We start from the raw sequence: 16,068 nt of genomic DNA, 5'->3' as shown, positions 1-16,068 counted from the left end.
GGGAGGAGAATCAACAGTGACATTTATGTAGCAAAGGGGAAAAACTTGGACACAGAAATTTAAAGCCCAGGCCTGTGCCTGGAAAGCAGGTACAAATGGAAATCTGGATGCACCCTTAGTAATATGCGGAATAGACTACCTGTTGCTCAGCCTTTATTTCTTCTCTGCCTCAATAAATGTATCAGTTACAGATAGGTAGCCGTGTTGGTCTGCCATAGTCAAAATAAAAAAATTCCTTCCAGTAGCACCTTCAGGTATTTGAAGAAGTGTGCATGCACACGAAAGCTCATACCAAGAACTAACTTAGTTGGTCTTTAAGGTGCTACTGGAAGGAATTTTTTTATTTTGTCAATAAATGTATCTTCCTTACTCTCAAGTAAGAGCCTCTGTCACCAAAGTCTTGGTGGGGCCAGGACAGCAACCTGGTTTGCACTCGTCATAGCTTATAACGTATATAGATAATATATTTTAAATATACATGAATTTAAAAATAAAAAAATAAAAAATCAGAATCTCATTCTAGCTCTATGAAAGATAAAACCAAGAGAACTAAAGCTGGCTCTACAAAGCCCATCATTTCAAAGCAGCAATGTTTTGAAAAGAAAAGGGCAGAAATGTCTGTGTCATTGTATATATTATTTTATCTAAAGAAATAATTTTAATCAAAGTCAGCCAGAGAAATAAGTTGTTTATTTGTGGATTTATTTACTGGTTGTCACACACCCAAAGTGTGACAACTTTTAAAAAATAGTTGATGGTCATCATTAAATGTGTAATGAAATGTGTGAAATGTGTAAAGATGGACTGCCTGTGAGTTCAGGAGGAAAATTCTAGTGAATCTCCCTATTCACTAGAAACAAAAATGATGGGAATTTAATTGAAACAACCCCTTCAGACTGCAGGAGAACTACATAACGTCCTGCTGCAAGCAGAAAGCCAGCATAGCAGGGAGAGCCTGCAAGGCCACCGCCTCTCTTTCTCCATTGTGCTCACTGGTACCATGCTAAAAATGACATTCCCCAAACTGCTACTGGACGTGGAACAATCCGCTCCATCAGCTCCCTTGTTCCACGGCTCATGCAGGACAGATGGCTGCCCTCTATCCTGTGTGAGAAAGCCAGGATAAGAAGCAGACGAAGTCACCAACACATCATGGATTGCTAACTTTCCCTATAATTCAGGGCTAGTAAGTGCTGCGTTATGTGGTTTTGGAGATTTTGTACTGACTTTCTTTTGAAAAGAATGCACCGCCACCCTGCTCCATTTCTCTGCTCCACTCTTTCCTCCTCAGTCCATTTGTGTTCTCTACCTTTGTGTAATGGTGGTGAGCACAACTTTCCAACTCTAAAGTCAAGAGGAAAGTTGGCCGCTTGTTATGCTCCACACAGGGTGGTGCTACTCTGGGCACAGTGAATGTAGGTGCAGAAGACTATTAATATAGGAGCAGGAGCAGCAGGAGCAGCAGCACTACTCCAAAGCATTATTCTGGAGACCCCAAAGTCTCCCTTTTCCAGCCATCTCCATAACTGACGCCTATTTCCTTTGCCACACCAGAACTCAAACTTTCTCGAGTCTCCTTCTGAGTAAGCAGAGTGTCTCCTGCCATCAAGGTTCAATGAAGACCCATGTTCTGGCCATCAAGTCTGCATTTGCAGCTAACTCTAGAAACGGACGGCTGGTGCTCAGTAACAAGCAGTCAAGTTAAACAAAAGATAATAATCGCTTGGCTTGGCACACAGCAACATCTCCACTGAAATGCCATCGAAAGTGAACAGCTTGGTTAGGCCACTAAAGGTGTGAATACAATGAACTGTGCACACAAAGGAATTCCAGTACACAAGCAGTTCCACAGTGCTCCATTGCAGCACTAAAATAAATAAATTCAAAAGAAACAGCTTCAAGGAGGCACTGTATATTCTACAAAGAAAGCGAAGGGCCCAAAATTAGAGCCTTGAGTTTTGATTATTTGTAGATCAATTAAAACCTAATTGGTAAATGATGGGGGAGTTATTTTAATTTTGAAGGGCAAATTCTAATGAGTGGTGCTAGGGAACAATGGTACACATTTTGATGTTGGTGTGTAACAGAGAATGCAAAACAACAACAGCAATAGAGATTTAAGATGCCCTCTCTGTCTAGCAAAAAACCATAGCATTTTAAGTTCCCTGTACTTCAACATCTGAAAATGTGACCACACTGAGGTTTGGTAAAATGCAATTTTATGGAAATGTAGTCTATTAATATTGCTTAAAAGGCAGCAGATTGCTCTGTGGGTAGCTGCCCTAATCCCAGTACCAGAAGCACTTAATTCAAGGTGTGCGTGTTCCTATGTCACGTTGGATGGTGTGCCTCTAGACAGATGAAGGAGAGCTCTATATCCCGCAGACCAACAATTTGCAATCAGCATATGCTTCAATTGTTGTTGGTACTCTCACATTTCAGTGTTCTCGAAGCTCAGTGTTCTCTAAGCTACCAACATGAGTTTGACCAAACTGCAGGAGGCAGTGGAAGACAGGAGTGCCTGGCGTGATCTGGTCCAGGGGGGTCACAAAGAGTTGACTAAACGACCAAACAACAACAACAACAACTCTCACATTTGACTTAAGCCTTATTTGCTTATAGTTTGCAACTAACATCTAACTAACAAAGGGTGCTCATCAATGGTTCCTCTTCATCCTGGAGAAGAGTGACTAGTGGGGTGCCACAGGGTTCTGTCTTGGGCCCGGTCTTATTCAACATCTTTATCAATGACTTGGATGATGGACTCAAGGGCATCAAATTTGCAGATGACACCAAACTGGGAGGGGTGGCTAACACCCCAGAGGGCAGGATCACACTTCAAAACGACCTTGACAGATTAGAGAACTGGGCAAAAACAAACAAGATGAACTTTAACAGGGAGAAATGTAAAGTATTGCACTTGGGCAAAAAAAAAAATGAAGGCACAAATACAAGATGGGTCACACCTGGCTTGAGAGCAGTACATGTGAAAAGGATCTAGGAGTCTTGGTTGACCACAAACTTGACATGAGCCAACAGTGTGACGCGGCAGCTAAAAAAGCCAATGCAATTCTGGGCTGCATCAATAGGAGTATAGCATCTAGATCAAGGGAAGTAATAGTGCCACTGTATTCTGCTCTGGTCAGACCTCACCTAGAGTACTGTGTCCAGTTCTGGGCACCACAATTCAAGAAGGACACTGACAAACTGGAACGTGTCCAGAGGAGGGCAACCAAAATGGTCAAAGGCCTGGAAACGATGCCTTATGAGGAACGGCTAAGGGAGCTGGGCATGTTTAGCCTGGAGAAGAGGAGGTTAAGGGGTGATATGATAGCCATGTTCAAATATATAAAAGGATGTCATATAGAGGAGGGAGAAAGGTTGTTTTCTGCTGCTCCAGAGAAGCGGACACGGAGCAATGGATCCAAACTACAAGAAAGAAGATTCCACCTAATCATTAGGAAGAACTTCCTGACAGTAAGAGCTGTTTGACAGTGGAATTTGCTGCCAAGGAGTGTGGTGGAGTCTCCTACTTTGGAGGTCTTTAAGCAGAGGCTTGACAACCATATGTCAGGAGTGCTCTGATGGTGTTTCCTGCTTGGCAGGGGGTTGGACTCGATGGCCCTTGTGGTCTCTTCCAACTCTATGATTCTATGATTCTATGATCCTGAATTAAGGCCTTAAGGTACCAGACAGGAAGATTGGGGGGGGGTGCTATTTGTTGCTATGCCTCAGGCAACAAAACGTTTACAAATGCCAGCTAGCATTGCCCACCAACAGGGCAGAGGGCTTCCTGTTTTCCTTAATACCTTTCCTGATTATTTCTACAAATGTGTAATACACTATTTTGTTCAGCATTAAACATTCTGGGAGTTCAATAGCAACTTTTAAGAACCTTGTAATGTTACAGATCTTATTCACATCATGCAATGTACCTCCATAATGTGGTTCAAGCAATTTTAGAGCAAAGAAAGGAGAATGAGAGTGGCCAGGTTAAACTGTACCCTAAAATAAGCTGCTGATTAACAGGCACAAGTGATTTGTTCCTCTGTGCCACATGAGAAAACTAGTCAGAGTCTGGCTCATCATGATGTGTGAATCTGGGCTTGACATCTGCTTCATCCAAACAAACCATGAGTGGTAAGCCGCCAGTGCTTTGCCTGGAGAAAACCAAGCCACAATCCTGAAGTAGGTAGACATTTGATGACTAGCCAGACTCTGAATTTTTTTCTCCCTCTGAACAGTCAGGAGAGGGGAGGGGAGGGAACAAAGCACCTGTGCATCTTAAACCATCCTTTATTTTAAACTATGGTTTTTAATGTTGGATATAAGTGAGGACAATATGTGCATCGTTATTCTAAATATAAGCACCATTTCAATATCCACGATAGATCTGTCTGCTTATTATTCAGATTATCTATGTGAGGACACAAGAATGAATGACAAAAGACAGACAAAGCCAGGCTCTTTTTCAACAAGGCATCAATGTTCTTAAAATTCTTGTACCTTACCTTTCCCAAATGTGTCAAGGCTTTCCAAAGCCTTGCATTAGTGAGAAGCCAACTGAAACTAACAGGAATACAGAAGGAGGGCTTTGGGAAGGTGATATCCTGCAAAAACTGCCCCACAAATGATATGAGATTAAGGTATCATACAGGTGTTAGAGGTATGCCTGTTGGGATTTTGTTTTCCATGTGTCATCTATGCATGTGCTGGACTGTGGCATTTGAATAGGAGAGCATGTACATAGTTCCAGCCATACAATCCGTACATTTCGATTTTGCAATATTCAGACCGCATAGTTGCAGACCACAGGCTTTCCTGTACTAGAGACTGAGAGCTGTCTCTTTATCCTCCCAGGAGCCAGAGACACAGGTTATATTCTCTTCCAAATTTAAATCACCTTTAACATATATTTCTCCAGTCTCCTCTTTAAAAACTTTCAAGAAAAATCATGACTAGCCTAATGCAGCATTGCAAATAAAGAGATTTGGCCTTTCACAACTGACACTCTTAGCTAATCTGCTGGACCACAATAATTCCACAGCTCGCCTGCTGCATATAACTTGGGTTCACCTAAATCCACTGACTTCAGTAACACTAAAAGAGCCCAATTCCAAAAGAAATTAAATATGCCACACATGAATGCTGCTGCAAAGGCTGCCAAAAGATAGCACACATTTTGTGATTTATAACATTTAACATCTTTTCCTTAATTTCCAGTAAGTAAGGTGGAGATCTCCTTTGCAAAGTTTATCTTTTTCTAATGTATCAGTGTTTCTAACACACAGCTTATTACCTTGATAATTTATTCTCGGTAAGAATTTAAGACACAGCAGAAACTTGAACAAACATCATTCAACAGCCTCCATCATTCAACAGTAACAGAGATTTTCAAGAAGCTTTATTTTGCAACACACTCTGTTGCTTTTCTGTGCTCATGGGGAATCAAAGTACATTGACTCCCCCCCCCCCCGTTTTTCACAAAGTACATTGACTTGAATATCAGGAACATCTATTAAACGAACACTTGTGTCCCAAAATATCGCATCCCAAGAATAAGTTCTTGAGCAAATCTTAAAGAACAGGAGAACTGTTTGGAAATGACAAAAAGAGCAGAGTTTGGACAGGGAAATAAGGGTTCAGTAAAGCAAGGACTATCAACAAAATGGTCAAGAGCCACAAATGATGACACTCACCCCCAAACACATCTCCGTTCTGGTAGTTTTTCCCCTTCTGAGCTTCCTCTTCATTTTGTACAGCAGAAACATGCTTGGCTGACGCACAGCCCATAGTTTCATTTAGTTAGCTCCAGCTTGACTGAGCCGCAAACCATTTCTACAGATGTGCACACATGGCCTTTATTATTTTGGGGAGTAATCCACCTTCCAGCTTTGTTGTCAGGACACTTTTTTTTAACCTGTTGACATAATACAAGAGAAACAGGACAAAAAGTCAGCGGTTGTATGAGTCCAATAGCTACTGCCGATGCTCTCCATGTTGGAATGCCTAAAGAGGAGGACAAGCAAGAAGCCAAGACCCATTTTATATAATAAAATATATCTCCTCTCCAAAAGTCATGCCTGGGAAACCACAGACATCTACAGCACTTGTTACTCATGAGCATCCATGAATTATGAGAGGGAAGGTGATAGTTTCATTTGGATAAAAGGTTTTTTTTAAAAAAAAAAATCAATAAAATTTGTCATCACAAAGCCAGCAGTAAATTCAATTCGACTTTTTCGACTTTCATACATGGTACTTATGGTACTTTCTAGGAGCACATTTTGAACACCTTCTAAAAAGCTCTTAGCAGCTCATAGAGTTGGCTTGAGTCCTACAAAAAACAAGTATCATGTACAAATTACAAACTTTCACCCTTGGGCAGTCACAACACACTTGGCTATAGTGGGGGGTGGGGGGAGGAGATGGCTACCACAAACAAACAAACCACCAGCAAACAACTCCCATTAATTTCTGAATCTACAAAGCAGGCAAACCATTATTACTTTCAACATGACTTCTGAATTCACGGAGGTGGGGACGCCCAAGTCTTGCTGCAGATTGCTCCCATAACACTAACCATATTTTATTGTTATGCTTGAATGCAGTCATTACGTACCAAAATATATTTAATGGGATCTAGGTCACAGACTGAACACTAACCAACTATAGTGCTGACATGGAAGAAAATACTGCACCTTTTACCTGGTATGTTTGCCAGGTATGAAAAAGGTGGATTCCATGTTAACTTCCCTATGAGGAAGTTTCATCATTTGGGTTCTTTTTAGTCTGGAGAAAAAGTAAGGTGCAAATACAACTGAAGTGTGCAAGATGACGCATGATGTGGAGAAAGTGGAAAAAGAGAAGATATTTCCCCTCTCTCCTAATACTAGAACCAGGAGTCTAGTTTGAACTATGAACTCCAAAACTTTGAGTGCAGATATGGCCCCCATACAAATGTACACAGAGGGGAATTTAGGAAAGCACAACTGGTTCAGTTGCACTGGGTGCAAAGCCTTGGGGGACGCTGCAACGATGCTTTAGAATGGAGAGAGAGAGAGAGGGTGCAAATGTTTTGTATCACAAAGGGTTCTGCTGAAATTTGAGGCCACAAGGTCTGCCGCTGATGTCCACCACCATCTATCGACTCCTTTTACACACAGCTACAGGGGCGTGTTAGGTGTGTTCTAGCATGCTCTGTCTGTTCACACAGAGATGGGGAAGGCCAAGAGACCTTGTCAATGTCTTGTGTGAAACTAAAAAAATTCCTTCCAGTAGCACCTTAAAGACCAACTAAGTTAGTTCTTGGTATAAGCTTTCGTGTGCATGCACACTTCTTCAGATACACTGAAACAGAAGTTGCCAGATCCTTCTATATAGTGAGAAGGTGGGGAGGGGTATTACTCAGAACCAGCAGGAGAACACTTCAATCTCCCAGGACATTCTATACAAGATCTCAAAGTAGCTGTTTTACTACAAAGGAATTTCAGAAATAGACTGGAAAGAGAAGCTGCTGAATTACAACTCATTACCAAACTTAAAACCATGGAAAGACCTGGGCTGAACAAAGACATTGGATTCTTATCTCACTATACATGACTAAACCATTTCTCACCTTCTCACCCCTTGCCTTTTCCTTAAGACCTATTACAGTCGTTAAGAGTCGTCAACAGGCTCTCTCAGCTATCTGCCTACTTCCCATTCCCACCACCCTTCTGAGTAACACCCCTCCCCACCTTCTCACTATATAGAAGGATCTGGCAACTTCTGTTTCAGTGTATCTGAAGAAGTGTGCATGCACACGAAAGCTCATACCAAGAACTAACTTAGTTGGTCTTTAAGGTGCTACTGGAAGGAATTTTTTTATTTTGACTATGGCAGACCAACACGGCTACCTATCTACTACTTATGTGAAACTGTATACTGTACCACAGCTCCCAGAATCCTCTGCAGTAACTGTGCAGGGGTTCCTTAGTAGTAAATATAAACATGGGCATAGCCAGGATTTGGGGGGGGGGAGGCAGAACTTCCGTTTGCTATGTATTTTTATTGATTTGGGGGGCAGCTGTCCCTCCCTGCCCCCCTGGCTATGCCCATGGATATAAATGTGAAAAGAATTTTATCAATTTGCAAAATTAGAAATGTGGTGATGCAGTGGATCACCCCAGAATATTGGTACACATGGAGGCGCTGGGGGAAAGAATGCCTGGCGTTTGGATGACTGAATGAATCCCAGGTATTCAACAAAAGCCTACAATTTCCAAGCATAAACTCTGGCAGATAACAGCACAGCTTTTCAGTGAAAACAGTCCAGCAGCAATAAACAGAAGCAATGCTAAATAGGCCATTGTTTCAATAATCAGCTCCACTTTCCAGACTCCTAGTTCACATCTAACCACTATTCTGATGTAAAAATGGCTGATTGGATGCCACATGGGACATCTAAATAGACTAACACACAAAAAGCCTCACATGCACTCTTACTTAGACACTCGATTTGCACATTTGAAGCAAGGGACTCTTTAGGAAGGAGTCAGAAAAAGCCACAAAACATGTACAAATTGAATACAGTGGTACCTCGGGTTACATACGCTTCGGGTTACAAACTCCGCTAACCAGGAAGTGGTTGCTCCAGGTTAAGAACTTTGCCACAGGGTAAGAACAGAAATTGCGCGCCAGCAGTGCAGCGGCAGTGGGAGACCCCATTAGCGAAAGCACGCTTCAGGTTAAGAACCGTTTCAGGTTAAGAACAGACCTCTGGGACAAATTAAATTCTTAACCCAAGGTACCACTGTACAGCAGAAAACTCATCCAAATATAAACAGTTAACTTATTAAACATCACAATAATTTCATAATTATCTGCCTATATATTTCTAACAGTATAACCACATCAGTAATTTTTGATATAACTGTAAAAACTACTCTGAAAATTTATTGTTCCAAAAATGAAACTTTCATCTGCTTGTAAATATTAAGATTATACCAACAAGAATGAGTCTTTCTGTAAAAAAATGATTTTAATCAAGTCTTACTGACTAGTGATTTAAATCAAGTCTTATTGACTAGTGATTTCAATCGTAATTTCAATCGATTTGATTTAAATCAAATCCACCCTGGAGGGGTGTAAATGTCATCTGTTTTGAGGCAGCATTGCCTTAAGGTAGAAAGACAGGAAATAGTAAATTGGGAAGTGTTGCTGCTGCTGCTGCTGCTGTTTTCCCTGCCCATCCGACTGGGTTGCCAACAGAATATACAAAAACACAACTGAACATCACACATGGAAAGCTTCCCAATACGGGGCTGCCTTCAGATGTCTACAGATGTTTCTAACTGGTATTTTTTTGCTTCTGTCAGTGGGTCACAAGTGACTTGTACCGGTCTCTGTGTTAGAGAGAAGCTAATGCTTTCCTTTCTTTTTAGTGGGTTAATTGCAACCATGTGAGAGAGGGAAGGGTAATGTGCCGTGTGGTGTGGGCAGGTTCTTGGGCTTATAGTCTACTGGATAGATTGTTGTTTGGCCAATCACTGTCACTCACCCTAAAGCAACTTCAAAGGGTGCTTGTGAATGATAAACGAGACGGGGATTAGATATTCCACTTTGGGGTTTTCAGAGAATTAAATCTTCTGAATATTATCTAATCTGAATGAATTCTCCAGTGTTCTCCTCTTGGGGGCAGGGGGTGTCTTCAGACGTTGTTGGATCCGGTAGGCTTAGAGATATTGACATAAGAAATGCAGCAAACTGTCCTACCCAGTTAGACCACTTCCTCTGAAGAATACAAAGAACTCTTCTTTCTGCTTATGAGTTAGGATGAGATTGCCAACCTGATCTGCTCTCAGCACCTGGTACTTAAAGAACACGATGTCCTAACAAGAATCCAGGGAGTAAAAAAGTCAGCAAAGAATACCTTCTGAGTTTATTTTAATTTTGTGTGATAGCACGGCAGTTTGAGTTCTCCGCTGGGTTTTCACTCATACCTTAAATTAAGAAGAAGAAGCTGCAGTGAAATAACAAATGGAAAAATCAATTGAGCTGCTTGTTAAAAGTCCCTACCATGTAACTCAACATTGTACAGTGGTACCTCAGGTTAAGTACTTAATTTGTTCTGGAGGTCCGTTCTTAACCTGAAACTGTTCTTAACCTGAAGCACCACTTTAGCTAATGGGGCCTCCCGCTGCTGCCGCGCCGCCGGAGCATGATTTCTGTTCTCATCCTGAAGCAAAGTTCTTAACCCGAGGTACTATTTCTGGGTTAGCGGAGTCTGTAACCTGAAGCGTATGTAACCCGCGGTACCACTGTACTACTACGTACTACAACAAAAGTGAGACTTACATGTAAACAAAAACTATTTATCTGTGCAATATTTTAATTTTGGTCTCCTGAGCAATTAATTTCCCCTTACAAAGTGAAAGGAAAGGAAGGGAAAGTCCAATTTTGACCAATTTGAAAGCCTAAGCAAACAGCTTTCCATTTTTTCACCTGCAGCAAATACTTCCACCTTGACTGAGATCAGCCTTGTTGTCTACTATGGATTCCTGTCAATTGCCAAGGATTCTGGGGTGAGCTCTAGAGTCCACACTCAGATCACACGGTCAGGTCTTTGGGGCCTCAGGGTCACCCCACACAAACCAAGCATGTCCCCCAAAACTCCCTCTGCAGCGGAATGTTGAAGGAGGCTAAGAGCAGAGGGAAATCTGTTTCTCAGCAAATTTTATCTGCTGTCACCAGTATTCACGCCAAAGATTCCCTGAAAAAACTAGAAGGAACTCCTGGGTTCCTCAGAACAAGATTTGAAGATTATTGGCATAAGTAGTATGAGATACCCATTACCACAGTAAATTTAGAAATAAAATCATTTTTAATGTGAAAGTCTAAGAAATCCCATCTTCATCTATTTAATGAAAAAAAATAATTTTATCTTTGGTTTTTATGCCAATGAGGGATTACGAAAACCAGCTTTTAAAAAATGACTGCATCTATTTATTTTTTACAAGAAATTCTTCCTTTTCAAGTAGCACTCTTAACAACCTTTGTATAAAGAAATATTCATTTAAACTCCAGACTAAACAATCATTCTGAGACATGCAAACATGTTTCTATAATGAAATAATGGATCATATGGTATTTAAACACAAATATCTGGGGTCCCACTGCCTGTTTCTCCCCAACAAGTTCATGTAGACACTACACCAAAGGTGAAATGAATCCACATAATGCAACACAACAAATGCAAAGGCAGGTATGTTTTCTGGTTCCCTATATAGGTCCACAACAAATGCTGACCCTCCCTGCTGTGCTAAGTAACAAAAAATACAAAGCAATATGCAAGTGTCCTGTGTGCACAATCTATGACAGCAGCTCATTGAGAACAAGAATGCAGAAGAACATCAATATATGCATTGTGCACCGATTTTCCATCTATTGTTTGTACAAGATTTATGTTCACATATATGTTAATATCCCTGAAATGAGGAGTCTCTCTTCTATGAAGCTGGTGCCCTTATTATGAGTTTTGATTTCCTGTGCCTATCACCATATTGCATTTTTTATGGCTTGTCTTGATGAATCCAGGCAGATAATCAAGTAGAGTAATAACATCATCATAAAGGATAGGAGGAGTGCCACTAGAGAAACACGTAAACTAGTAGTAGAAGATAGCAGGAAAATTCACATTTCAGGAAATGATTTCCCAGGAAATAAACATGCTAGTCTGCAGTAGCAAAAACAATCTCACAGCGCAAATGCTATGTCATGGTGAGTGATCTATGACCGCTTACATTTTTTCACTCTACATACTAACACACACTCACGCTCACATATATTGTGTGTTTATTTCATCATTTCTTCCACCTTTCAAAGTAGACTCCAGTGCATAAAAGCTTAAGCCACAATACAAGTTAGTCTTTCAAATGTTGTGAGGCAATTTGGGGTGCTAATTCTTCAATAAAAGGTAAAGGAACCCCTGACCATTAGGTCCAGTCGTGGCCGACTCTGGGGTTGCGGCGCTCATCTCGCTTTATTGGCGGACCAGTCATGTACAGCTTCCGGGTCATGTGGCCAGCATGACTAAGCTGCTTCTGAACCAGAACAGCGCATGGAAACGCCGTTTACCTTTCCGCTGAAAAGTATTTATCTACTTGCACTCTGATGTGCTTTCGAATTGCTAGGTTGGCAGGAGCAGGGACCAAGCAACGGGAGCTCACCCCGTCGCAGGGATTCGAACCGCCGAGCTTTTGATCGGCAAGCCCAAGAGGCTCAGTGGTTTAGACCACAGCGCCACCCACGTCAATTAGCTTATTGCAAACATACAACCTTGGGGAGGGTAGAGAATTGATTGACACATGCTCATTGTGTCCCTAAAGTTAGTTCTTTTAGAGGTTCGTTTGACAACATCCTCCAAGAACATAATAAAGTTAATAATAATAACAATGTATTAAAAGATGTTACTCATGCCTTGTCTGTGTTAGCAGAGGATGACTGACTTAATTTAATACCGACAACCAGGACACTTCTAACAGTGACTGTGTATTCTGTGGGCCCATTTGCACTGCACTCCCACCAAGACTTGTCGTGACCACCTCCTCCACTGCAGAGCAACACATCCTACAATAGAAGCACAACAGCTTCACAGAATCAACAATCCAGCAGGGTCATTCCATATCAAGTGATCCAACTTTTTTACCTCATGTCATCCCATTTTAGTATTCTGTACAATTGTTGAATGATCAAAGCTAAACTTAAATCTAAAATGTTAATTATTTATCTCATCCTGTTTGTGAGTTGTGGGGGTTTGAAATTTAAAAAAATTAACAATTTTGGCCTTGCCTGACTACACTATAATACAGTCAAACATCGGTTGTTGAACATAATCCATTCTGGAAGCCTGTTCAACTTCCAAAACGTTCGACAACCGAGGCATGGCTTCCAATTGATTGCAAGAGCTTCTTGCACTCCAGCAGAAACTGCAGCGGATACCCAGGTTCTGAAAAACCTTCGAAAACTGGAGCATTTACTTCTGGGTTTTTGGCGTTTGGGAGCTGAAAAGTTCGAAAATGGAGCCATTTGAGAACTGAGGTTTGACTGTACCGTGGTACCTCCGGTTGCAAACGGGATCCATTCTGGAGTCCCATTTGCAACGTGAAAAGCCCACAACTTGAAGCGTCATATCTGCGCATGCGCGAAGCGCAAAACCTGGAAGTAGCCCTTTCTGGTACTTCCGGGTTGCCGCGGGACACAACCTGAAAAAACGTAACATGAGGCGGACATAACATGAGGTATGACTGTAATAGTAATAATCATAATCATAATACTGCACCCCATATTTTGTATATTAAAGGCTATATGTTGTTGGTTTTCTTTTCTTCTAATGGGGTTACATTATGTTCAAAATAGGGCATAGCTAACAGAAAGGTTAGGAGAAAGGAGAAAACGAGGGGGTGCTACAAACAAATTGTTCAGTGTCAAAATCTAACATTTGTCACTGCAATGTGCGCCACACAAACGTCTGAGTGGCTGAGAAAGAATCTGGATGCTCAGAATGGAAAGCGGACCAACACGCAGCTGAGTCAGAGAGATGAAGCAAAACCCTGTACACAAAATTATACATTGTCATGGCCTGTGCACAAACCTCACCTTCTCTATTTTTAGCTCCTTCACAGGAAATGAGTCAAAGATGACAGCAGTACCATTCAGTCTCAGACCATGTATGAAACAGCATATTAAGCATGCCTTGTACTGGTGCTTTTCAAAGTTTTTGCCTTCAAGAAACATTTTTAACTTGTCTTGAGGAAGTGTCTTTGTCTACTTGAGACTACCTTTGAAGGTGATCTGGAAACTGCAACTAATCCAGAATGCGGCAGCTAGACTGGTGACTGGGAGTCACCTGAAAGACCTACATTGGCTCCCAGTATGTTTCGGTGCACAATTCAAAGTGTTGGTGCTGACCTTTCAAGCCCTAAATGGCCTTGGTCAAGTATACCTCAAGGAGCATCTCCACCCCCATTGTTCATCCCGGACACTGAGGTCCAGCGCCGAGGGCCTTCTGGCAGTTCCCTCACTGTGAGAAGCAAAGTTATAGGGAACCAGGCAGAGGGCCTTCTTGGTAGTGGCACCCTCCCTATGGAATGCCCTCTCTTTAGATGTCAAGGAAATAAGCAACTATCTTGACTTTTAGGAGACTTTTAGGAAAGCAGTCTTGTATCAGGAAGTTTTTAATGTTTGATGTTTTAGTACGGGGGTCGGCAAGGTTTACCTTGCCTGGGCCAGATCAGTCCCACGGAGCCCCCTCCGTGGGCCAGATAGCGAGCGCGCACGAGCGATTTCTCGTGTCTGCACGTGTCTGCACACACACAGACGTGATTTCCAACGCTGCGGAAGTGGGGACTCGCCAAGCGGGCGGCTCGGTTCTGGGGCGGCTCATGGGCCGGTTAAACGGCCCCCGAGGCCGCTTCCAGCCCATGGGCCGCAGGTTGCCAACGCCTGTTTTAGTATGTTCTGATATATGCTGTGAGCCGCTCAGAGTGGCTGGGGAAACCCAGCTAGATGGGTGGGTTATAAATAATAAAATGATGATGATGATGTAACTCCATACAAATTGCACAAGTTTCTTGGGCATATTGCAGAGGTCACAGGGTGACAGCAGGGTGAACAGGGAGGGTGGTATGTGGCTGCCCACTGCAAGGAAGTCTAGTCGTGGTGGGCCCAGTAGAAGGTTTCATGGGAGCTTGTCCACCATCACAGATCTCCCATATTGACAAACCCTGATGAGTTTTGAAGAAGTCGCAGAACAATTATGCAATCCATTGCTCTGGCCTAAACATTGTTTTAATACTTATGAGAACACCTGTTGATGGCAATTATATTTTACAGTGCGCGGACACATGAGGAAAGGACCCAGAGGGAAGGCACTCACCACCGTGGTGCATGACCAAGTCAGAGTGCCAGAAAGGGGGGGGGGATGGGGACGCATGCTCTGGCAGTCATCAGATGCTGCTAGCAGATACAGTCATACACACCTGGATTTTGGACCCATGTTTTCATAAATCTTCTACACAATGCAGCTTTCACTGTGTCTAAAACTTATTTACAAATAGTGCAAAATGTAGAAGGGAAAAAAGTCCATAAATTAATCGAATGAATAAAATAATGAAGTAACATTAAAAACCAAGAACTGACTGCACAAAATACCCTATATTACTCTTTCCACTAAACACCTTTGAAACATTACAAGGGATCAGGACTTCCCTGGGAGTTCCCATAGATCTGCAGAGGCTGGTCCCACTTTTGCCAACGGGAATTTTTATTCTGGACCTATTACTTGGAAGCTGCTACTAAATCTGTACCCATCAAATCTAGCTTAATTTCTGCAGGTTTATAGAGATTGCCTTGATGAAACAGGATACTCTCTTCAGTCAGCATCACCTTTCTTCCAGATATTAGTAGTGTTCTTTTGTCCAGGTCAGGGAAATATTCAGCGATCTTTGCAAGCCATGAAAACAAGGATCACACTTCCGCAACAGCCATGAAGGTTGTTCAATGTCCGGACAAGGTGACATGTGCAAATGCAATGACACTCCCTAACCTGCCACCTGCCTGGCTGCTACGTGTTCCAGGAGAGGAGGTAAGTGGCTAGCCACACCTCTGGCACAGTCAACTTCAAGTTGAGGAAACTGAAAGCTTACTAAAATTTAGCAGTTGCTGACATGAGATGCTGTTGGCCAGGCATTATAGAATCATAGAATAGAATCATAGAATCATAGAGTTGGAAGAGACCACAAGGGCCATCGAGTCCAACCCCCTGCCAAGCAGGAAACACCATCAGAGCACTCCTGACATATGGTTGTCAAGCCTCTGCTTAAAGACCTCCAAAGTAGGAGACTCCACCACACTCCTTGGCAGCAAATTCCACTGTCGAACAGCTCTTATTGTCAGGAAGTTCTTCCTAATGTTTAGGTGGAATCTTCTTTCTTGTAGTTTGGATCCATTGCTCCGTGTCCGCTTCTCTGGAGCAGCAGAAAACAACCTTTCTCCCTCCTCTATGTGACATCCTTTTATATATTTGAA

General features: G+C 42.2%; 1 protein-coding gene across 2 annotated transcripts in view; it reads right to left on the bottom strand.

Moving 5' to 3' along the window:
• The window catches only part of LOC308586613 (uncharacterized protein C1orf21), a 180,374-nt gene that overhangs the window by 118,091 nt on the left and 46,215 nt on the right, over positions 1 to 16,068 (bottom strand). For both annotated transcript variants that reach the window (XM_081193359.1, XM_081193358.1), the window contains exon 2: positions 5,700 to 5,920. In XM_081193359.1, coding sequence (XP_081049485.1) covers positions 5,700 to 5,793 — 94 coding nt within the window. In that variant the 5' untranslated portion in view covers positions 5,794 to 5,920. The remainder of the gene's footprint in view (positions 1 to 5,699; positions 5,921 to 16,068) is intronic.

The sequence above is a fragment of the Podarcis bocagei genome, assembly GCF_964188305.1.
Source record: "Podarcis bocagei genome assembly, chromosome: 5".
NCBI lineage: Eukaryota > Metazoa > Chordata > Lepidosauria > Squamata > Lacertidae > Podarcis > Podarcis bocagei.
The sequence above is the reverse complement of the archived record's forward strand: the minus strand, read 5'-3'. Positions and strand labels throughout refer to the sequence as shown.